Source organism: Meriones unguiculatus, chromosome 11, assembly GCF_030254825.1.
Source record: "Meriones unguiculatus strain TT.TT164.6M chromosome 11, Bangor_MerUng_6.1, whole genome shotgun sequence".
Lineage (NCBI taxonomy): Eukaryota > Metazoa > Chordata > Mammalia > Rodentia > Muridae > Meriones > Meriones unguiculatus.
The window spans coordinates 20,105,577-20,130,166 of NC_083359.1; the positions used below are offsets into that span (position 1 = coordinate 20,105,577).

Below are 24,590 nucleotides of genomic sequence, written 5' to 3' on the forward strand. Positions count from 1 at the left end.
TTTTGAGAGATGCTGATGCCGAACAAAGGTGGTCTTTGGAATGGTGTTGGCATAGTTGGTGCTCCATCTGCAAACAGTGACTCTCAACCCACACTCTGATACGTAGAACAGCTGCCTCAAAGGGAATCTTTTAGGAGGAAAAAAAAACGGAAACTGTATGAGTTTAGGGTATATAAAAGCCTACCTCTTAGTGTTCTGATGCTATAGAGATACCATGACCACAGCAACTCTTAAAAAGGCGAACATTTCACTGGGACTGGCAAGCTGGTCACAGTGGCACATGCCTGTAATCCCAGCACTCAGGGAGGCAGAGGCAGGTGGATTGTGGTGAGTTAGAGGCCAGCCTGGTCTTCAAAGCAAGTCCAGGACAGCCAGGACTACACAGAGAAACCCTGTCTCAAGGGTTGGGGGGGATGGAACTGGCTTATAGTTTCAGAGGTATAAGAAAAAAACTTAGTGAATTTAGACTGTTTCAAAATTCTAAACTTACTGGGCACGGTGTACTGGCCTTTAATCTTAGCACTCAGGAAGCAGACCTCATATCTCTGTGAGTTCGAGGCCAGCCTGGTCTACAGAGGGAGTTCAGGACAGCCAGGGCTACACAGAGAAACCCTGTCTCAAAAAAACCAAAAGAAAAAAATAATAATAATAGCAATATAATAATACTTTAAACCTTCATCCTATAAAATGCAGTTAAAAGAATTAAAAGGGTATTTATGAATTTAGGAGAAATTTGGAGATATTATCTGACAAGCTTGTATTAGACTATATAAAGAACTCTCAAAACACAAGCCAATCAGTTCAACTAAAAACATCCAAAGCTGGGGTGGCTGGCTCTACACCTAGCAGGGCTCGCCATGGGCGAGCATGAGGACCTGAACCCATATGAAGCCATGCATAGTTGCACAGTACTGTAAAGATGGAGTGCCTGTGGCAGGATGGGACAAAAAAAAAAAAAAAAAGTCCCTGGAAATTTGTGGACCAGCAAGCTTAGTGCACACAGTGGCAAATGAGAGTTTGCCTCAAGCAAGGTGGGAAAGGGGGACTGTCACCTCAGGTCGTCCTCCAGCCTCCATGTGTGCATACCTTTAATCCAAGCACTTGGCAGGCAGAGGCAGAAGAATCTCTGAGTTCCAGGACAGCCAGAGAAACACAGAGAACTAGTGTCTTGAAGAAACAAACAAAAAAGAAGAAGAAGGATGAGGAAGGGGGAGGGGAAGGTGGGAGAAGGAGGGAGGAAGAAGAAGAAGACCAGGCAAAGAAAAGATGGAGCAGCATCCATCATAGAAATGCCCATTAGGTGACAAGCTGTCCATGGTGGTACATGCCTATACTAGGTACACACGAAGGCTAAGGTAGGAAGATCATGAGTTTAAGACCAGACTGAACTAGGTAGCAAGTTTAAGGCCTGCCCAAGCTACAGAGCAAGACCCTATCTCAAAAAAGGGGGGGGGCAGGGAAGAAGGGAAGCAGCTCAATGGTTGAGAGGTGAGCCTCCCTTGTAAGGAATCACAAAGGCGAAATCTGTGTTCTTGACATTGCCCACAGGTTACAGCAGGCGGAAAGGGCCCGACAGGGGGCAGAAGAGCGGAGCCACAAGCTGCAGCAGGAGCTCAGTGGGAGGGTCAGTGCCCTGCAACTCCAGCTGTCCCAGCTGCGTGACCAATGGTAAGGAGCCACTGGTAAGGTGCCACGGTCAGCAGAGAAGACTAGGAGGTGGCATCCGACCTTTCTTCTTGTCTCCAAAAAGAGTAGGAGCTAGCCAGTCTTCCCCCTGAGTTTTCCTCTGCGAGGCTAGGTTAGTGTGAGAGTGTGTCTGTTGGTAAAATACCAATGGTTCACAAATGGGAACTGAGGGGCTGGAGAGATGGTTCAGAGGTTAAGACCACTGGCTGCTCTTCCAGAGGTCATGAGTTCAATTCCCAGCAACCACATGGTGGCTCACAAATGGGAACTGAGCAGGCAGGCTCCAGGAACCAGCTGTGTCTGGCTTGTGAAAGATGAGTCACCCCTAACCTTGGTCACTCTCTCCCCACCTCTTTGCTATCTTCTCATCTACTGAATGTGGGCTGTAAGAAGCCAGCCAATACTGAGCTTTCCTGCTGCTCGGGTCCCTGTATAGTCCTCAGGGTTTTCATCTCATTGGTGTGATGGCCAATATATACCTGGCAGCTCCTAGTCTTTTGGGGACACAGGTGAGCCTAGTGGAGAAGGAGGCCTGGTTTCACTCCATATAAGAGTTTTGAGGTCCAGGTGCTCATTCAGATGGCTCCCCATATCTTTTATGGGTAGATTGCAGATCTTCCATAGAAATCTCCCATTGAAGCTAACTCTAATTCACTTTTGGGGAAACAACAGCTCAGGTCTAGAGAAAGAACTGAAGTCAGAAAAAGAACAGAGACAAGCTCTCCAGAAAGAATTACAGCGTGAGAAAGACACCTCCTGTCTGCTTCAGACAGAGCTGCAGCAAGTGGAAGGACTGAAGAAGGTAAGATGGCTGAGCTTGGGCAACACACTGTACGTTCTCCAGAAGTCTCTACAAAAGCCAGTCTTTCCCCTGGGGGAACCAGGGCCTGGGGACTGTCCACTCAATAGGGAGTCTATTCTAAGAGGAGATGGCAAAGGCGAGTGGTAAGCCAGAGAGTGAGAATGGAAGGCAGGGAGAGCTGAGAAGAGCAGAGAGAGAAGCAGAGGCTGGGGAGATCTGGCCTATCAATGAGAGTACCCAGGTACCCTAGCAGCAGGTCTTAGGACCAGCTACTATGTGGAGAGCTCTCGTCAGGCTCCTGTCAACCAGTCAACATTTATAGCAAAAGCCAGATCATGTGACCTCTGACCTTCCCACAAGTTGGTTGGCCATTTTTTCTAAAGCTCAAGTCATCCCAGGAGGCAGACAGAATCAGACCCCATAACTATCCCATGCTCCACTTTCTTCTGGCATTACCTCAGCCCTCTGGAGTCCCCAGTGTCACTTTGAGGAATGTCCTGGATCCTGTGAGCAAGAGAAGGGGAGTATTGACATAGTGACACTCCTGTAGTAGGAGCAGACGTCTCAGGAAACTCAGCTGACAGGCGTCTGCTGGACTGTGCTTTTCTGAGTAACTCCATGCATCCTGACTGTGACTTTCTGTCTTGTTTTTGCGTTCTTGACTTTCTGTCTTGTTTTTGCGTTCTTCCCCGGGACTGTCTCCTATCGATACCGGCTCGACTGTCTTTTGTTTAACCTACTCAATCTTCTTTCTTCCTTTTTTAGTTCTTTGGCTTGACTTCCCTTTGACACAGTTACTACCCCCTTTCTACCTGGGGGAAACTCCCTCTGTCTGGTTCAGACAGAGGAGTGAACCTATTCTCCCTTTTCTTGCCATTTTTCTTCCGGCTTTTTTGTTGTTTGTTTGTTTGTTTTTAATCCCAAACTTCTTTAATTCCACTCGTATTTTTTCCCATTGCTCAGCCCATCTTTCAACATTTTAATAAACAAAATAGCCCAAAATGAGGAAAAGGAGAAAAAAACAAAACCATGGGAGGCATGTCCCAACAATTGCCTCAGCAAACACCCTTTGGATTTTCGAAACAAAGTATCCATCCCTCCTGCCTTTTGCTCCACAGAGCTTAAAATCAAGCCCCCACCCTTCCGCCCAGTCAAGTTGGTGGCCACATAAATAATGTGTGGTTTTTCCTTTTTCCTTTTTTTTTTTTTTTTTTTCCCCTCAAGACAAGGTTTATCTGTGTAATCTTGGCTGTCCTGGACTCGCTTTGTAGCCCATAGAAGGCCTCAAACTCACAGAAATCTGCCTGCCTCTGCCTCTGAGTGCTGGGATTATAGGTGTGCACCTGGCTACAAATCTTTAGAAATATTTTATTACATTTATTGTATGTATATGTACATACATGTGTACATGTGGCAGTTAGAGGACAGCTTTCAGGTGTTGTTCTCTCCTTCCACTGTGTTGGTCTTAGGGGTCAAAGTCAACTTGTCAGACTTGGTGAGAAGTGGCTTACTAACACTGAGCCATCTCCCCTGCCCAAAGCTTGCTTTCTCCTTTTTCTCCACAGACTGTAAAATAGACTTTAGGGCTGGGAGGTGTCGATGCTCACCTTTAGTCCCAGCACTCAGGAGGCAAAGTCAGGAGGATCTCTAAGTTCAAGGCCAGCTGGTCTACAAAGAGTTCCAGGACAGCTAGGGCTATGCAGAGAACCACTGTCTTAGATAGATGATAGATGATAGATAGATAGATAGATAGATAGATAGATAGATAGGCAGATAGATGATTGATAGATAGAAAGATAGATAGATAAACAGATTTAGAGCCAGTGGGATGGCTGAGCAGATAAAGGAGTTTGTCTCTAAGCCTCACCATCTGGGTTCAGCCCCCAAAACCCACAGGGTGAAAGGACAGAACAGACTTCGAGGGCTATCCTCTGACTTCTGCATGTGCGTGCCCACACCATCTTCACATGCAGGCACGCGTGCACGTGTGTGCGCACGCACACACTTAAAGCTACTTTTGAAGCCTTCATATAGCTTTGTATAAAGTCGGTCTGTCTACTTTCCAGGACGCTGTGGGAGGGGAGTGGTTTGTGCTTTGTTTTGGGACAGGGGTTGATCTCAAACTCAGTACATGGTGGAGGAGCACAGTGAGCTCCTGATGCTCTCCTCACCTCCCAAGAGCTGGGATCACATGAATGCAGGTGATATCCAGCCCAGATAACTGTTTTCAAAACCCTGCCTTTAGTAGGAGCTCACGACAGGCATAGCTTTACTTGTCCACTTGGGTAACTGGTTTCGGTTTCTAAGATAGGGATTATGTAGACAGGGTCTCACTATATAGATCAGGCTGATGAGGGTCTCACAGAGACCCATCTGCCTCCTTGTCCTAAGTGCTGCGTTAAAGGTATGAGGTGTGTGCCACCAGAAACAGCAAGTGTAGGGTAACTGTTCCTTTTTCTTTTTTTCAGTTTTTAGAATAAGGTTTCTCTGTGCAGCTTTGGCTGTCCAGGAACTAGGTCTGAACTCAGAGGTCCACCTGCCTCTGCTTCCTGAGTGCTGGGATTAAAAGAGTATACCACCAGGGCTGGAGAGATTGCTCAGTGATTAAGGACCTGGATTCAATTCTCAGCACCCATATGACAACTCACAACTGTCCGTGGCTCCAGTGCCCGGGGGACCTGACACAGACATATGTGCTAGCTAAACACCAATGGACATAAAATAAAAATAACTAAAAGAGTTTTAAAAGTATACTGCCATGCCCAGATAACTGTTCTTACCTAGCCTGAGTGTATCTCCTCCCTGGCCCATGTCCTTGTATCCAGCTAAGAGCACCTGTGGTGGTTGTTTCAGAGGGTCTCCTGTGGACCAGGCTGGCCTCAGGCCCACTGTATCATCTGCCCACACCAGGTGTAAATGCTTCCATCCAGAAGAGGACCCTGTCTTGCCCGATATTCATACAACAAAACTGCCGTTTGCTTTTGCAAGACATTCTGATCGCCTAGCCACACTGGTTGCTAAACATTTTAAAAAGGAAAGTGAGGTTGTGTGTGACACGTGGCTTGTCTGTTTCAGGAGCTACGGGAGCTCCAAGATGAGAAGGTGGAGTTACAGAAGGTCTGTGAGGAGCAGGAGCAAGCCCTCCAGGAAATGGGACTGCACCTCAGCCAGTAAGAGCCACCCGCATGCCAGGCTGGATCTGTGTCCTTTCCAGGCCTTGTGCAGGAGGAAGCAGCAGGGAGGCCTCTCAGCTCTTCCAGTGGCCTCCCAGTCAGGCGTCAGGGGCAGCTTTGTGGTTCATGGTCGTTTGAGGCTGGCGAATCTGGCGCCTGGCAGGCCATGAAAAGAAAAGGCCCTTGCGCTCCTCACAGCCAGAGCATTGGGGAGTTTTGATCACTGCAGCCAGGGTATGTGTGGCCTTAAGAGAGTTAGAATTGGGAACCTAGTGGGAAAGCGCCAGAAAAATTCAAGAAGTATGAGAGTGTACATAACCTCTAGAAAGTTGGAAGCTCTCCTATTTTGTTTTTTAAAGAATTTATTTTTATTGTGTTTATAAAGGAGGCAGTATATGCACATAAGTGCTGGGGCCCTCAGAGGCCAAAGTCATTGGGTTCCCTGGAGCTGGAGATGTAGGCGATTGTGAGCCTCCTGACATGGATGCTGGGAACTGAACTCAGGTCCCCTACGAAAGCAGTGGGTGCTCTTAACTGCTGAGTGTCTCTCTCCGGCCCCAAGGGCTCCATGTTTGTTGTATGCATGTGATACTAGAGATTGAGCCCAGGACCTCGCACTTGCTGGACGAGTGTTCTGTGGCTGTGCTTTATCGCCAGCCCTTGGTTTTTGACAGTCTATCTATATACCTCAGGCTAGCCTTGAACTTGTACTCCTTCATCCATAGCCTCCATACCAAGATTGGAGCTTGTCCACTATGCCAGCTGGAAGGTCTCCTGTCACTAAGAAAGGAGAACATTTGCTTTTGTCCTCCTCAGATGCAAACAAAGGCTCGTTCTCTCCCAGCATCTTTATGGAGATGCACAGGGCTACTGTTAGGCCATACCCCATCCTGAGCCCTGACCCTCTTCTTCACAACGCACACTGCTTTCTCCTGACCTGGTACTTGTCTTTTCCCCACCCCAGCCTACTCTCCCTGAGCAAACACAGGTAAGGTGTCTGTCCCCACACCAAGTCAACTCCTTGAGCAACCCAGGAGCACTCACCAGAAGCAGATGTGGAGCTGCCCAGAGGGGACCACTTGGGTCTATAACTGTGGTTTCCTTCTCCCTGTCCCCACACTGGATGGACACAAAGCAGAGTCAGAATTAATGGTCCTCGACAATGTTAGTGGCTTCCTGACTTTGGAGATGTCTCAGTGCTAACCACATGATGTAGCTTTGGAATCCTGTCTGGAGATGTTCAGTCACCATGTCCCTCAGAGCCAAGCTATATGGCAGTGGCAGTGTCCATGCAGCACAGAAAGGGCCCAATACCCACTTCCCACTTCCCTTCTCTCCCTGCCAGCCCATGCTGTGACAGCCTCTGCTTCAGTCAGCCTGCTGGCCTCGTCTGCAGCTAGACAGGGGCTACCTGCTGGTCACTAACGAAGGCCACGGTGATTTTTTGAATGTTCTGATATTTTCTAAGCTCTGGCTTAAGTTAGCCTGTCTCTCAGAAACCTACCACTTTGACACCTAACAATCTAAGGTGTTTTAAATTAATCAGCTTTTAAGAAAGCTCAAACTGAGCACAGTGGTGCATGCCTGTAATCCCAGCACTCAGGGAGGCAGAGGCAGACAAATCCCTGTGAGTTCCAGAACAGCCTAGTCTATATACTGAGTTCTAATACAGGACCACAGACAAAACCTGTCCCATGGCAGGGAGGGGGCTATTGCCAGGCATGGTGGTGGACACTGTTAGTCCCAGCATTTTGAGAGGCAGAGGCTGCTAGATCTCTATGAGCTTGAAACTACCCTGGTACATACTGACTTCCAGGCAGCCTGGAACCTGAAACCCTATCTCAAAAAGATCAATAATAAAGCATAAAAATAAAGGGCTCTAGCCCCTGTGCTATGGTCGTGGTGCACCTGCGCCAACCTGCACTTCCAAGCCTGAGGTCAGGGGACCTAAAAGGCCTATGCCAGTTGTGGTAGCACATTCCAATAGGAAACACTAAAGAGGTAGAGGCAGGAGGATCACCAAGTTGAGGGCAACCTGAACTACACCTGGGACTGGGAAGATGGCTCATTGGGTGAAGCGCTCATACAAGCATGAGGACTAGAGCTTGGATCCCAGTCGCTGTATAAATAGCTTGCAGACATGGTAGTCTACCTCCAACCCCAACACCCAGGTAGGCAGAAGACTCCGCAGGACGAGCTGGCTAGCTAAACTAGCCAGGCCAGCAAGCCGTGAGGAGCTAAAGTAGAAGAGTGATCAAGGAAAGTGCCCAGTGTCTTCCTCTGGCCTCTGCACATGCATTTATACCCAGATGACATGTACAAACAAGCATGAGTGCACGCGCGCGCACATACACACACACAAACAAGAGTCCAGATGGCCAGCATGCAGTGTTTCATTTTTGCTGATGTAGTGCCAGCCTAAACCTTATTCAAACCTGTCTTCTGCGTGAGGGAATTGTTCATCCATTAAAAGCAGAGAGTCAGTGGAGCCTCTCAACCTGCCCGTTCCGGGCTCTACAGTGGGCTTGACACCCTCCTAGAAGCCTGGGAGGTCGAGCTCTCTACTGAGAGAGACAATTAGGCTACCACTCCCTGGCCTTAGCAACAGTCCATCAAATGCAGGGACAGTTACCAAGAGAAACCAGAACTGTAGACATCTAGAGCTCATCCATCCTTGTTAAGAACAGGCAGCCACTTCAGTCAGTGTTGATCCTTGCAGGCTTGCCAGTTTCCTCTTAAGCCACATAGACCCAGGAGCTTAGCAGACACGTGAGCCAGGGAGATGAAATACAACCGCAGGTCTCGCAAAAGTGGGAAGCATTTTAAAAGAGCCTCTGTTTTGTCCTCTTACTACGCCAGTGTCCTTCCCCCTAACTCCCTCCCTCAGCCATAGTCGCTATGGTAGCTATGTCACAATCTTTCTCTGCTAAAAAAAAGTAATAATTGTCTTTATTTTTCCAGGTCCAAACTAAAGATGGAAGACATAAAGGAAGTAAATAAGGCGCTGAAGGTATTAATGTTGCTTATAACTAGCAAAAAATCACAGCTGAGTGTGGTGGAGCACACCTGTAACCCCAGCACTCGGAGGCAAAGGCTCACAGATCTCTTGAGTTCAAGGCCAGCCTAGTCTACATTGCAAGCTCCAGATCAGCTAGGGTTAAATAGTGAGACTGGCTCATAAAAATAAAGACTGCCCACTGTGCCCCCCACAGTGAGGACAGCACAGTGCGACAGGCATGTCTGAGATGGCATTGTTGCAGGTGGACAGATGTGAGCTGTTACGGATCGCTATCCCTCCGAGGACCTTAGCCCTATACCCAAGCTCTTAGTAGGCCCTATGCCCATTGTTCGTTTCTGACCTGTGTGCTTGAGGAGTTAGCAGTCAAGGGTCTCTGCTCTGCAATACAGAAGTTGCCAGGTCGAGGCCTGCCTCACGCAGTTGCCACAGCAGAGCAGAGGCTTAAAGGAAGAAAGGGTTCCTTCAAGGTGGGAGGCCAAGCTGGGCAGCTGCTTCCAGCCCAGCAGAGGTATGGGTCCCTGGCTGCTTCTGCTCTTTAAATGAAGCTCCTTGATTGCAATTGTGAGCTGCCTGTCTCTGTACCTTGCCATGCAGTGTACCTTAGGTAGCCCTAGCAGCCTGCTTCTCCAATACAGTAAAGGGCATCAAAGGGCCCTTGGTCCCTCAGGGAGAATTCATCTCAGGCCATTTTCCCCTGGTAAAACATCCTCTTCCATAACCTCTATTTTCATTTATGTAAATTAGCTATTTCCCAGGGCCATTTAAGGACGTAGGACTGGGCTGTGCAGAAGAGCTTCACTGGACCCAAAGGGATTCTTCCCCTGCACGTTGTCTGTCACTTGTTTGAGTCTAACTCAGATCTGATGGGCCTTCCCTCCTGCCGTTTTAGCTAGTCATGGGATCATGTCTCAGGCCAGGACTAGGGTTTCGGGCACCAGTTTGACTGTGGTAACCTCAGCTAAAGGAGACTTAATAGAACAGGGGAACTGGGTGGTAGTGGCCCACACCTTTAATCCCAGCACTCTGGGAGACAGGCAGGTGAATCTCTTGAGTTTGAGGCCAGCCTGGTCTACAGAGTTCCAGGACAGCCAGGGCTACACAGAGAAACCCTGTCTCAAAAATAAAAAGACAGGGGAGTGTCTGGGGTAATCAGCCTTGATCAAGGCCAGGATGCTGAAAACAGGCATTTTGTATGGATATGTGAATTCCATCTGCAGCCAGTATGGAAGAAAGAAAAGAGCTTTATTAATTCTCTAAGGGTACCTTTGGTGAAGCAGCAGTACCTCCCAAGAAAAGTAGGCACAGTCACAAAATAGTAGATGCAGCCAACCAGGGACTGACAAGTGATGTTCTTGAATGTTCTTTCCTCCTCAGGGACACACATGGTTGAAAGATGATGAAGCGACACACTGTAAGCAGTGTGAGAAAGAGTTCTCCATTTCTCGGAGAAAGGTATGTTAGGGGTCACTCCTTGGTTCCCAGGAAAAGCCTGTTTTTGCACTTCAGCTATGCCTGTTGCTCTGCTGGAGGCCCTTGCCCCTTGTTCTGTGACTAACGTGTATGGGGCAGCAAGGCTCCTGTGTAGAGCTGCTGCAAGTGGGTATACCACTGGCAGTCACTGTATGCAGCAGGACCAATTATTTGACTAACGTAGGCAGGCATTGCTATTAGAGAAGCCAGGCTTTACAAAGCAGGGTGGGTGTGGGGGTCCACATCTCCCCAGTGCTCTTCACTGCTTTTTTTCTGTCTTCTAGCACCACTGCAGAAACTGTGGCCACATTTTCTGCAACACCTGCTCTAGCAACGAGTTGGCCCTGCCCTCCTATCCTAAGCCAGTGCGTGTATGTGACAGTTGTCATACCCTGCTACTACAGCGCTGCTCCTCCACGGCCTCCTGAGGCCGTCAGCCCCCCCCCAGTAGACCTTGGCCTGTTGCCCTCCATCCTCAAGAGTGGAGGAAAGCCTCAAGTACAGTGCCAAACTCTGCATCTCCAGAGACCTGCAGGGGCCCAAGAAAAATCAAAGAACGAGTGCCTCCCCAGGCTGTCAGCCTCTGAAAACAGCAGCTGAGCACTTTTTCATGGTTTGTATGGAGTTGGCTACTCTAGAGGGACACTTCTGTGTCCTGTTATGTCCTGACTTTGGTACAGGTGCAACTTGATTTTGCTACTGTCACTTTCACTCTTCAAAGGATTAACATATTTTGAAGCAGTTGCACTGGTACCAAATCTTCCTACCCACAGAAACCTTCATTTCTGCAGTGCTTTGAACCTCATGAGTCTATCTTCATTTCTGCAGTGCTTTGAACCTCATGAGTCTATCAGTGTGCCTTGTCTGCTTCAGCATCCAGCATTTGCCATCATTCCCCTGTCAAAATACCTACTGGTTTAGCCCTCAAATAAAATCTTTATTTTTCAATTTTGTACAAGGTGCAGGACTCCAGCTTGCCTGTGGAAAGCTCAGTTGAGGTCTGGGGAGGAGGGCCTGCTAGACTTGAGCTATTCAACTATTGCATTGCTTGGACTCAAGGCTGCTCCACCCAGGTGAACCAAAGCCAGAGTAAAGGACCTCAAACCTGTCACCAAAGTCCAAGTGAGTTAGTTACTTAACACAGATGCCTGACTCTAAGTGGGGTTACATCCGTATTTCAGTCAGGTAGAAATGAGCGAAGAATGAATGACCACTGTACATCCTCATAGCCTACCTTGAAAGTGCTCAAAACAGAGCTGGCAAATAGGCAGACACGGGTAATACAGATCCTTTTTTGAAACAAAATCTCAAAAAGCCTGGTCTGTAACCAGCACTCAGAATTTGAGACTAGTCTGGAGTACATACAGAGACTGTCTTAAGAAAAAACCCCAACCTTGTACCCATGTTCTGGCTTTTTTCTTCCCCCTGCTTGAGAGCCTTTAAGACATAAACTAGCATGTGTAAGCCTTATGCAAATGTGGGTTAAGGTGAGATACATGCAGCTGCTTGCACTGCAATAAATCTAAAACAGCAGCATCAGCTGCTCAGCCTTACTGTCATAGCCAGAGACTACCCCTGGCAGGAATAGAGCATCAAAAAAGTCCACTTGACGCTGAAGCACAGACAAAAAAGTACAGCTTTTAAAAGGAAGGTTTATTTGACAAGGTTCACTTAGCGCAATACACACCTAAAAGAAAATCACAATACAATGAAAGACTTTAAATCAAGGCCTCAGAATTTCATACAAACACCAAGACCAAAAATCCTAAAGTAATGGTATTGCGTCTCGAAATTTCTCCATTAACTTAAAAAAAAAAAGTTTTAAACTCACGTGCCTTACAGGTTACCAAATGAAATTAGAATTAACAAACATGCCAAATGTTTCACTTTTAATTGTAGACACAGCTCCTATATTGAGTTTTACAAAAAAAGCATGTCTTTTCAACATGCATCAACAGTGTTCAATGTAATGTATGTATAAGAGCAACATTTAACATAATTCAACTGTTTTAACCTAAATACACTTACTGCTTACATACATCCTACAGTAACTAGAGAAAAGCTGGGAATTGTTTAACAGTTACAGCTAGCTCAACTTTGCCCTATCATACTAGGTGACTGCTACGTTCAAATTTGAACCTTAGTTCTTTGAGCGATGCCAACATTCACTCAAGAGTAGGATAAATCACAAGGCTAAACTGCAAAAACTGTTAAACTGAAGGGTTTCTTTAAAAAAAAAAAAAATTGGCCAAGAGTCAGTGATTAAAATCAATTACATTCCCCATCCACCACTCATACTGGACATGCTAGACATCCCTCCCATTCCATTCACGCCCATAGATGCACGGCTTCCGCTACTGTAGTAGCTGCTGTTCACTGCTCCTTGGCTACCTGCAAAGAGATCCATTTGACAAGTTAGGAATGGTGCCAAATAATCAGTCAAATAAAATAGCATTCCAAGAAAAAGTTTAAAAGGTATACGAGTGCAAATGGCTGCTGTCCAAGTGGCGAGAAGCATGTTTGGGAAAAGGGAATCCCGACTCCAAACAAATCTCAATTAAACCCTTTTCTCTGCAGTACCAACTTGCCAGACTCTTGTGCTACCATTTTAAGTGGATTCTTCAGGATCAACGTGAAACTTAAGTTTAAAGGAAAACTAGTGTTTTTCAAAAATTGCAAAATTACTTCAAGTTTTAAAAGCTAAACAACGCATTAAAAAAAATTGTACCATAACCATGTACTATGTGTCCATCGAATGGTGTGTTATGAATAGGGAGCACAGGGGAAGTCTTTTGCTTTGCCTATTCATGGTGAGCAGAAGTGAGAGGACAAAAGTTGGACTAAAAGCAACTCACTGTGCCCAGAATGGCAGCCTCCATGGAGTTAAAGTCAGTCACTGACTGCTATAGAAAGTGTTATCACAACATTATCAGTATTTGCTATTGGGAATTTAAATTATATTTTTTGAGAAAATATTTACCTACGCAATGTTTGATTGAAAATCACTGGAGTTTTCCTGTAAAACTTGGTCTGCAAAAGGATTTTGTAGGGTAAGACTATAATACCAAAATCACCATTCTTTAGACCAATTGAAAAAAATAAAACCATCCCTAGGTTAACCGACTAGTAAAATACTGTCCTGAACCCAACCACTCTAAGTATGTAAAAATCACCCTCTGTCAAAAATTAATATAATGCTACAACAGAAAAGCAAACTAATGGTTTAATAAATGAACACAAATGTTTTCTGGCTTGACAGTGTTCCAAAATTGCAATGATTACAAAACATCCCCCTCCTCCCCAATAACTGTTTCTGCAAATTAAAAGCTATTAAGAATTACAATAAAAACCATACATGTAGTATCTCACTCTTTTTAAAAGGAACCTGTATATCCCAACTAAAGAAACCTACCTAAAACTTACTCTACATATGTAAAAAAACCAAACTTACCATATCCACTCATGCTGCTCTGGCCACCGTAGCCACCTCCATAACCACCACTCAGCTGCTGGCTGGCTGGGCCACCGTAACTGGACTGGTTTGCTGTTAAGTTAAGAGAACATTAGAGCTTTGCTTCTTATCCAATGTGGTACCTGGTGGTACCGGGCTTGTAATTCTATGTCTACAATTTTCCAGTCTTGATCTTGTATTACTGTCTCCTTCTGCCTACTCTATGACAAGACTCCGATTGTCTATGACCAGATTAACATTTATATTCATCATTTCAGCTAGTCAAATGTTTATAAACTAAAAGGTTGAAGACTTAAAATACACATGATTTCCTAAGTAGAGGTATCTTGTAACCATCTTAAACTTAGTTAATGGGGATCCCCCCCCAGCTTGATTTATTTATGTCAGGTATCAGTTAAGACCTAATTATGTTCCCAAAATAAATTTTAACCCGTATTTTTGCTAAGTATTTTAGACTTAAACTTTATATACAGATAGTATAACCCAAATTGTCCCCTCCCCCAAACAAAAGTACTACTTTGAGAGATCTACCTAAGCACCTTCATGTTATTTTTAAGGTTTTAGTAATATCTTAAAAATACAAAACTTCTTCAAATTAAGAATCTGTCTCCACCTAAATTTTTTCTAACTTTAAATTATTTAACTTAAAATCATAATGCTAACAAACTCTTACACTAATTAAATATATATATTAACTTAGCTTATTGTCTACTTATACAAATATAATAAATGTTTTGGTTTTTAAAAAAACTAACGATATTTACACAAGCCCATGCCTCCCATCATTTGGCTACCATAAGCACCACCGCTTGCTCCTGCTGTAGAATTCAAGAAGAGTTCTACATATCTGTGTTCTGAAATGAGAGAAAAGGCATACAAGGTTAGCTTTAAAAAAAAGACACTAAAGTGATATTTACACAAACCCATGCCTCCTAGCATTTGGCTACCGTAAGCACCACCGCTTGCTCCTGCTGTAGAATTCAGGAAGAGTTCTACGTATCTGTGTTCTGAAATGAGAAAAAGAAAAGTTTGAAAATGTTTGTTGGTAAAAGAAAAGATAAGCAGTTTAAAAATAATTTGTGAATCACAAATGTTTTGGCAAAAAGAAAATTCCCATGTTAGTTTAAGAACTAGCTTTTAAACACTCATCTGAAAACTACCAATTAAGGACTAACTTCAAATTCCAAAATAGCTTTTAAAAAAATTAAACTTTTCAGTACATCCAAGGCACCCCACTAGAGAGCAAATCTTTCCTATATCCTTATTATGCTATTTCTATTCCTCTGCTCCAAACACTTGTCATTCAATTGCCTGTGGTTACAAATGTTTTAATTACACTTACGCATATTTGCTTTGTCTTTTGACATAGCTGCAACAGCATCTTCATGGGTTGCAAACTCTACATCTGCTTCACCAGTTACTCTGCCATCAGGTCCAATCTCAATATGTACTCTCACAGGGTTGAGTGGTGAAAAAAACTAAAATCCAAGTTATTTCAAAAATAGTTAATTTTTAAGTCTAAATTTTATTATGATCACCCCCTATTTTTATTGCTGTACTGAATTACCTAAAGTGAATTTATCTGAACACTTACATTATAAATGTCATTCTCAGTAGCTCTGTATGGTAATCCCCGCATGTGTACACAGTGTCCTGTTGTACTCTGGAAAGTAGATCCACCATCCCCGTATCTGTGGTCAGACATTCCTGAAAAACAATAATTGAGGTCTAGATGGACAAGTGTGTAAGTACCCTTCAATTGAGAAATTCAATTCTTACCTTACCTCTTCCAAATCTATCTGAACCAAATCCATAGCCGTCATTATAGCCATTATAATCATCATAGCCTCCATAACCTGAAAGATAGAAAGTACAATTACACTTACACATAAACACACAACATACATTAGACAGAGAAAACTAATTCAACCTTGCAAATACACACCTCCACCATAAGCACCACGCCTCATTCTCTCAAAGCCAGCTCCTCTGCCAATGCTGTTATACCCTCTGCCAGCCCCAGGTCTGTCATAGGGACCTGGTCGCTGCATGGCCATAAGTTTTCGTGGTGGATCATAATGAGTTCTAACTTCAGCTCGACTGCTCTTAAATATTTCAATATACCTAAAGCATTGTCCAAAAGGAAAGGGAATGGGGAGGGGAGAAAAAACATTAGTTTATGTCATACAGTTACTCAATTATACAAAAAAAAAAAACAATTTAGTCATAGCCATGAAACTGACTATTATTTAAAGCCAGATTTCTTACATTTGCATAGGCAATGACCAAAAATTCACTCAAAAGACTATTTAAACTTTACAGGAAAAAAAAAAAAAACAACAAAAAAAAAAACAACTCCTCTGAGGCAGAGCCCAACCTTAGAGGCAGAGAGGAGTACTATAAATAAATGGTTTAGGAGGGAAGAATTCCACTCAACTTTCAGTATTTCAATTCTTAAATCCTTTGGCAGCATGTATAGCAAGTGGGCTAAAAAGCCAGCCTCCACCAACAGTCTAGCCCACACTACACACTTACTTTCGCCAATACCCAGCCTATGCTTTTAGTAGAAATCAGCATAGGTAAAAAGCGCATGCTTCAATGAAAAATAGTCACAAGCAGAGAGAATAAAACCTTTTGTGACAATTTCTTGAAAGCTATGCTTATTAATACATATGCAGAATATTTATACAGCAAGAAAAAGTTTGTTGCATTTCAACTTTAAAAACAAGATCAGAAAGTATCACATTTTCTTATGGTAATATTAATTTCCTATGTGGGTGTTATTACAGCTAAAGACAGATTTGCATTAATTTTTTTAAAGCCATAGTCTCTCAACTCTATTGATTGGGGTTAATAAAACTAAGAGTCCTACAAAATTGTAAAGATGGCCCAAATAAACTAGGGGTAATTTTAAAGCCTAAAATTTAATTTGAACTAGGAAGAATTTAGAAGTTACAGCAATTTATCAATTAACTGAGAATAGGAAATGGACTGTTTCTTCACTCTAAGCAGAGAGAATATGGATTTAATTGTTTACCATAAGAAAAGTGACATATCCAACCAACCATCCATCCCCACCTGTGCCCTATTCTTTCCTTGTGTTTCTTTAGAGCCTTTTCAGCTATTTCCTGTGAAGCAAACTGCACGAAGGCCTCCCCCGTACTCCTCCCCTGGAAGTCCACCGGCAATGTTATCCCATTTGGCACGATTTCCAACCCTTCAACCCAAGGACAAATAACCCCAGTAGGGGGGCAATATTAACATCACAAGCCCAGAAATGATTCTTCTTATAGCTTTAAATAAACCAGAATTTTAACTTTAGGTGAATGGTATGTTTTCAACAAGTACTCTTAAAAAATATGCATTGCAACAATAAGAAGTTCCACTATTACAAAGTATAACTCAATTCTTAACACACCCAAGGCACAGTATGCACATTAAAAAAAAAATTTATACTCCAGAGGGTGCATTAAGAATTCAACAATTAAAAACATTGTAATCTATGCAATTTAATAGAATTATACAAGAACGTTAAAAAAATTAAGCATTAAAATTAACAGTTTAAAATAAAACACCTTTAACCTCATATATGTCAATTCTTTTAAGTTATTGGAACTTCAAGTTTAAAATTATACAATTAAACAGTTCATATAAAATTGCAAACATTACTTAAGAATCATAATTGACAAACATACAAACTAAACTTTCAACAGTCACTATCTACACAACAATCATGCACTCTTATATGCTCTAACAGTAGTATGATTCACTTCTGGAAATTCCGTCTATGAAAAATCCTTCCCGTGGATACATTCCCAAGCTTACAAAAAGGCCTTAAAGCACTTTTCCTAGAAGATATGAAATTATGTTCATATTTAACGTTGACATATAGCATTCAATTCTCACCAATTTAGATAAAACAAAACAGACTTGATTTCAAACTAACAATATTACGAATTGATACATATCTTAAGTTGACTATAGATAAAGTCAAAGTTGTAATACATACTATGCTAAAAACCAAGAAATTTGATTCTACTTATAACATCAAGAGTATTAATATTTAAAATATAAGATTTAACATTCTGCTAAACATGCAATCCTATCAGCTCTTCAGCATAAAAACATTCAAATACTTTAGGCCCAGAACAACTTCAAAATACTGTCTATACTGACTTCACATTGAGATTACAAGCATTCAACTGCTACATTTGACTTTTATGATTTCTAATAGGCTAGCTAGCTAAGCCAAGTTCTTTTCATAACAATCTTACACAGAGAATTATACTAGTTGAAATACTTTTTGGTCCCATGACCGAAAATAAGTTATCTTACAACAAATACCATAAACTATGACAATCTAAACTCACACTAATCTAATGTTAAAAGAGCTTACCTTTAACTTGAAGTACTTTGCTAAACAGCAATATGAGGAAGTAGTTAAGATGGTTGAGTAGAATCCTCAAAGGTCTACTCTGAACTACAATACTAAATATAGGCAAAGTTAACACTTGGGAAGCACTTCTAATTTCCACCTTTAAGATGGGCTTAAGTTATTTGAAGGTCTCCAGGAAGAAAATATAAACTCAACAAACAACAAACATCAAACTCAACAGCCTACTTAAAGTTCCTAAACTACTCAACTTTAAAAGTCTACTAATACTAAATCATGTCACCAGAAGCTGCCATACCTCACCGCTCAGCAACAAACAGGACTACATACCTGAGAAGAACTGAACAATTTCTTCCTTGCTACATCCAAAAGGGAGTCCTCTAAGCCGTACAAAGCCATCATTGGCCGTGTCAGGACTATTTGGACCAGTATGCTTCAACACCCAATCCATTTCAACGTTGTTTGACTTGAATACTGAAAGAGGTGCTTAGAATTAGTCAATTAAGTTAAAGAACAATGTTCAGATTTCCTGGGTTTTTAGGTAACTAGGAAGAGTTGCCAAAAAGTCCCTTAGATGACCATTTCCATGCGGTCAAATACCTAAAATTCAGAAGGGGTAAGACCTCTACTTGTTTAAACATTTACTGTTTACTAGGGCAATGTAAATCAAACCTTCAACATATCTGTGTCCCATAGTTTCTCTGTCTTTTTTCAAGGCCAATTTGACTTCATCTTCTGATTCAAGTTCAACAAAAGCCTCGCCACTCGGTCTGCCTTCTCTGGTGTAGATGAAACGAATACCTTGAGCCCCATTTTGAATTTTGCAGTCTGAAAAGAAAGCAACTGTCAATACAGAATTTAAAATCTAAAACCATTACTGGGTGATAGAGATGAAATGCTTATTTGTGTCGTCACAAAAACCACCACGTGTAAAGACTAAACTGACCATGCATGTGCACCATCCAATTACCTCATATACAGAATACATTCCTAATCCATCAGGATAACTCAAAGTTCTAAGGAAGTCTTGCCTCTAAGTCTCCACTAACCATCGCTTAGTACTATGTCTCATAACAATCTCATTTGGACCTAGTGAATTCACAGCACTTTCTGGTTTGGGTACCAAATCAACTTTCCTCAGCAGCCACATGAGTTTCTCATTGTCCAAACTTTAGCCAATACTCACCTGGAAAGAGGATCAATGTTAACAACTAAAGGCTCCAAGTTGCACAGCTCAAGTCAAACCCGTTGGAAACTGACCCCTGCAATTACTTCCAGTATACTTAATTCCAGTTTTCTGTTACCATAACTAAATTCAGATGGTAAGGTCAACACTACCTTTTTACAAAACCTTTCAAACCAGGTATGGTGGCACACATCTTTAATCCTAGCACTCAAGGGAACAGAGGCAGGCACATTGCTTCGAGCCTGAGGCCAGCCTGGTCTACTAGGACGGCCAAGCTATAGAGAGAAACCCTGTCCCAAGGGGGAGGGAGGGACTTCAATTTCTGCCAAATACAAATCACAACCAGTCTTTACAACAGTGGGAAGGTGATTCTGGTAGGAATTATTCTGAAAACCTACTACATATCACTTTAAACAAACAAACAAAAAAAAAAAAAACTACAGGGTTCTCAATTGTAAAGGGCCAGACTGTGTTAAATTCAGAGCATGAATTTAACGACCAAATCGTAAATTAGGAAAAGTTACCTTTGCAAAGCAGAACTTTTCTTAAGCAAACAAGTTCAGTGTTGCTTCAAGAGCAAATTAGACTATTTGTCCAACTTGTCCAACTACTGCTCATTTTTCAAGCCTGAGGGAGGAGAAACATCCTTCCCTACTTGTTTTTTTCTTAAAGACAACCCCAGAACGCACGGATTGGTGTTTAGAAACAGAAAAGCTAGAAAAGACAAAGAATTTCGCCGGGCCTCCGGTATCCCCCTAAAGGGGAAAAGGGGGGGCCGGATTTCGCAATTACCATTGCATAACAGCGGCCAGCAGGGCGCGAGCAGCGAGGGGAACGGCTGGCGGCCGCGAACCGCTCGGGGGCGCCCGTGAGGTCTGTCGGTCCGCCCGCCCCGCCCCAGCCCAGCCCCGGGCCGGGCCCCACTGACAACTCCCGCCTCAACTCACCAGAAAAAAACCGCTGCACTTCATCCGCGGAGCAGGACCAGGGCAAGCCCCGGACCTTCACCACGAAGCCCTCTCCGCCTTCTGCGCCCAGCATCATCGTCTCTCCGTGGGTCCTGGCGTCGAAACAGACTGCAGGGCGGCGGGGTGGGGGCTGGGCGTTAGGAACAAGTCGGAGACAGAGTCATTTAAAGGGCCCTCCCACCTCCAGGCGCCCCGCGGAGTCGAGGCACCGCGACAGGAGTCCGTCCGTGCAGACGCCCGAACCCTGGAGCCCCTGAGCATGCAACCCGGCCGTGTCTGGCGACCCGACCCCCCAAAGCCGCTCTGCGCGCCCAGTGCTGAGGCCCCAAGCTAAAAAACACCCCGGCCCGGAGCCACGGAGGAGGCGAGGAAATGGCGGCCGCCGCTTCCGCTCCGCCTCCTCAGCCCTCTCACACAATAGAAGCGGCGCGGCCTGCAGGCCTAGGCGGCGCTGCCACGCCGCCGACACCCTCGCGGCTCCCAGCGGCAGCCCGAGCTTGCCACGGCCCCTCGGGTTACAACCTAGGTCCGGGGGCGAGCAATCGTCACAAAAATGGGCGTCCGCGAAGGGCTCCGGCAGCAGTCGAAGCCGGACCACCACTCACCTCCACACAAAGCCTCGGCGTGGCTGGGGAGAAATGATTAGCGGGCGCCTGCGCAGCCTAAATAAAGCCCTTTGAGTACGCTCTGCGCCTGCGCACCTCGTCGCCCGCCCCGCCCACTTGCGTCACATAGAGATTAGACGCATGCGTAAAACGAAAACCCGGGCCCTCTCCCGCCGCCAGAGGACTTCACGCATGCGTCCGGGCTCAACCCTCTTGGTAAACTGGCCGAGGTTTTTTTCTCTCTGCGCCTGCGCCTCTTCGCGGCTATCGCGCTTGGCCCTCTCAGCGGTTTATCGTTTTACTTAATGCGCAGGCGTCTGCCTTCAAACCGTTCTCCAGTCCTACCCGCCGGAGGGGGGAGGGGAATGGCGGCAACCCGCCTCAAGTAGGGAGTGGGTCCGGAGTTGGCGGTTTGCAGAGGCCGTTGTTCTACCCCTAATCCGCAGCCTTTCATCCGCGATCCTATCCGTTTCGAAAGACAGCACGAGGAAGAGGAAGCCCTACCCTTTCTCCCCAGAACCCCTGGGGGCCGAAGAGCAAGGCGCCGAGCCTCTCCTCGGTGTCGCCGCCCCGCCCCTGCGCCCAGAGCCGCGGTCACCCTCGGGCGCGCCGGGGCCGGTTCCCGTACCTGCCGCTTCGGGGGCTCGGCCCCCGGCCCACACGGGCTGCCAGTGCCTGAGCCAGAGTCCTGTACCCCACTTTGCCCAACGAACTCGCACTCTGCGAACCCCTCGCCCTTCTTCGAGCCGCGGGCGCTCGCACGAGAAGTACTCTGTGGGCTGCGCCTCGCGAGTGAAGGCTGAGTCTGCTGGGTGCGCGGAGGACCCAGCCCCACCCCACCCCCCCAACACACACAAAGCGCCGCGCCTGACCACCGAGGTCCAGGAGGTCCCCGGGTCAGCCCCTGTGCACATAGAGCGGTAAATGAGTAAAGTTAGCGGATTTCAGCAGCACAGCAGAAAACGGAGGATGCCCCGATCTGACGGACCCACCCCAGTCAGCCCTGCTCGAAATTAACAATAAGAAGGTTAGACCGTTCCACGGTGGGTACCACAATTGGGAAGCCCCTGAATGCCATCACAAGAGGTGACGGGCAAAATAACGTTTTCCGCCCAAGTGCAATACTGAGGCGGCCACATCCAGTTTGGCCAGTTTATTTACGAAAATAGAGGGGTCATCAAAGGAAAGGTGCGCTGAGAGCGGGAAGCACTCCGAGCCTTTCAGGCTGCGTACGGGTGTTAAGTGCACAGGAGGGTGTCACAAGCCTTCAGCCGGAGAGCAACAGGAGCTGTGTAACGTGAAACTTCAGGTGTAAGGGAAACTCAGATGAAGCCGGCAGAGAGAATAACGGTGCATGACCTCACCTGCAAAGGATCTAGAAGAGATGGAAAACACTAGCTAACTATCATCAAAAAGTGAACACCACCACCTCGACCCACTCCGCGCAAGTCTTCCAGTCAGAAGGTTGGTGAAAAAGCAAGAACAAGCCCAGCCCGGGAGGATTTCAACTTCAAGATTTGTCTGGGCAACAGGGTGCGTGCAAGGCTGTCTCAAAAAGAAATCTTAGTGGTATAGTGCTTGCCTAGCATGTACATTAGTCCCTTCATCGCGATACCGTCCTGAGACATGAAATACATTGGCAAGAAAGGACTCTTCAGTTAATTCACAGCATTTGGGGGCTCTCGTCTTCGCAGGTGACTTAATGATGCATGCAAGAGAGGCTCTAGGCAAACCTGCCCTAGCACTGAACTACATCTTGAGACACACACCATTTGTGTGTGCTTGTTTGTTTGTTTTAATCATCTTTTTCACTTTGCACAGTAGTGTGCCTGTGGTCCCGGCTAGTGGAGATGCTAGGATGGGAGAATCACTTCAACTTAGGGCTTCCAGAACTCTCACCTGAGGGGGAAATGTTTCCCTTTTGACAACCCAGCCACATTCCTAAAATGTTTCTCTAGGTTCTTTTCTAGTTGTACAGGGAGGTTTTCTTCCATAGTAAGAGTAAATGCAATGTATAATCATCATCGATAAAAAATCATCTCTTTAGGATAGATTTTGTTTTGAGTCATGATTGCACATGTCCCAGGCTGGCTTCTAACTCCTCCCTGCAGTCAAGCATGGCTTTGAGTGTTTGGTCCTCCACCTACAGAGTGATGGGATTAAGGTATATGACACCATACACAATACAGGATTTATAGATCAACAATTATTCGAGAGAAGGCTAAGTATTTTTATAATAAAAGAGTTTGAACCGGGTATGGTGGTGCACGCCTCTAAACCCAGCACTTGGGAGGCAGAGGCAGGCGGATCTCTGAGTTTGAGGGCAGCCAGGTCTAAATCTTTAGTCTTTACTAATTTAATACTGGGAAAATGGTAATTATCTGCCACTTTCTTTCTTTTTCTTTTTAGACAGGGTTTTACTATATATCCTGTCTGGCCTAGAACTAGCTATGTAGACCAGGATGGCCTTGAATATACAAAGATCTATTTTTCTCTTCATTTTTTCCCCCACTGCTTTTAGTGTACTTCTTTATTTGAGCCAGAGTCTCTGTACCCCAGGTTAACCTCCACTATAGCCTAGGCTAGCCTGGTGTCCACAGGCATTCTCCTCCTTCAGTCTCTGGAATGCTGGAATTAGGATTAAACCACCACGGTTGGCTCTTGGGTAATTCTGCTTCTCACATTAGACTATAAAGAGCTCTTTAGCAGAAAAGCAGATCAGGCAGCAGGCAATATTTCAGATCCCTTACTAATAGTAAGGGTCAAAGGTTTCAGTGCGAAGCTTTAAATTCAGGTTTGGGGGCTTGAGAAGCAAGTGCCTTTGCTGACTGAGCTATCTCCCCAGTTCCCATCGCTGTATTCTAGAAGAAACAAGATTGCCTACGTAGCTTCCCCCCTCCTGCTCTAATACTATTCTATACTTATTGATGATTTCTCTATATACCTAATGCTTTTGGCCTAATATAGGGAGAGGGTCATGCATGGGTTCTGCAACAGAAGGATGAGCCCGAAAATGGTGCTGCATGTACTTCAAGTCAGCTGTTGTCTCCCTACTCCAAATGTCTAAAGGGTGATGTAAATCCTGTTCTCTGCTTCAGAGTGTAAATGCATGCGGGCCCTGCACTTCTGCAGCTGTAGCTTTGTTCATATTATTTGGGCCTAGATGAATTGCTTATCCATAAATGTGATATAGAATCTAATCTATGAATAGTCTACTTATAAAAGGTTTATATGAGGGGCTGAAAAGATTTCTCAGTGGTGAAGAGCACTTGCTTCTTTTCTAGAGGATGAGGTCAGTTCCCAATACCCTGGGCAGCTGCTGGGGGCTCCCTCCTCTGGACTCTGTGGGCACCCACACATGGGACATACGTTCACACAGCACATACATAATTTGTTGTCATTTCAAGATGGGGTTTTTCTCTGTAGCTTTGGCTATCCTGGACTCGATTTGGGCGCCACCACCCCTGGAAGAACTAGTTATTCTAATCCAGGTTTGTATAATGCCTGAACTCAGGAGCTGGAAGAAAGAGGAGCAGTAGTTCAAAATTATCCTTAAGCAAGGTGGTGGTGGTGAATGCCTTTAATCCCAGCACTGGAGAGTCGGAGGCAGGCGAGTCTCTGAGTTCAAGGCCAGCCTTGTCTACATATGAGTTCCAGGACAGCCAGGACTCCACAGAGAAACCCTGTCTCGAAATAAATTACACACACACAAAATTAGTAAAACCCAAACAAAATCGTCCTCAACTACATAGTTGGAGGCTTGGCATCATGGTTCATAACTTTAATCCCAACACTCAGAAAGTGTGGCATGCTCTT

The 24,590-nt window shown here is 45.0% G+C and overlaps 2 protein-coding genes across 14 annotated transcripts in view; one reads left to right on the forward strand and one right to left on the reverse strand.

Annotated features, from left to right (window-relative positions):
* The window catches only part of Rufy1 (RUN and FYVE domain containing 1), a 47,288-nt gene extending 31,447 nt beyond the window's left edge, over nt 1-15,841 (forward strand). For 2 of the 3 annotated variants that reach the window (XM_021664634.2, XM_021664635.2), the window contains exons 13-19: nt 1,549-1,668; nt 2,359-2,488; nt 5,564-5,658; nt 8,623-8,671; nt 10,055-10,132; nt 10,435-11,272; nt 12,728-15,841. In XM_021664634.2, coding sequence (XP_021520309.2) covers nt 1,549-1,668; nt 2,359-2,488; nt 5,564-5,658; nt 8,623-8,671; nt 10,055-10,132; nt 10,435-10,578 — 616 coding nt within the window. In that variant the 3' untranslated portion in view covers nt 10,579-11,272; nt 12,728-15,841. Of the gene's footprint in view, nt 1-1,548; nt 1,669-2,358; nt 2,489-5,563; nt 5,659-8,622; nt 8,672-10,054; nt 10,133-10,434; nt 11,273-12,727 lie in introns of those variants that run through there. The other variant, XM_060363769.1, reaches the window with a different exon arrangement.
* On the reverse strand, nt 11,783-20,928 carry Hnrnph1 (heterogeneous nuclear ribonucleoprotein H1). 11 transcript variants are annotated; one of them, XM_060363778.1, is made up of 14 exons: nt 20,775-20,927; nt 20,149-20,299; nt 18,688-18,843; nt 18,346-18,489; nt 16,701-16,839; nt 15,568-15,746; nt 15,407-15,478; nt 15,217-15,329; nt 14,965-15,100; nt 14,570-14,629; nt 14,387-14,476; nt 13,602-13,694; nt 13,131-13,180; nt 12,383-12,541 (listed from the first exon to the last, which is right to left on the reverse strand). In XM_060363778.1, the coding sequence occupies exons 2-13, from the start codon at nt 20,243-20,245 to the stop codon at nt 13,131-13,133; spliced, it is 1,329 nt and encodes a 442-aa protein (XP_060219761.1). In that variant the 5' UTR covers nt 20,246-20,299; nt 20,775-20,927; the 3' UTR covers nt 12,383-12,541. The 11 variants fall into 11 exon arrangements, with proteins under 11 accessions (XP_060219755.1, XP_060219756.1, XP_060219753.1 ...); XM_060363779.1 differs by having other exon boundaries at nt 14,417-14,476; nt 15,217-15,350; XM_060363775.1 differs by having other exon boundaries at nt 15,217-15,350; nt 20,149-20,277; nt 20,775-20,894.
* Nucleotides 20,929-24,590: the final 3,662 nt, after the last annotated feature.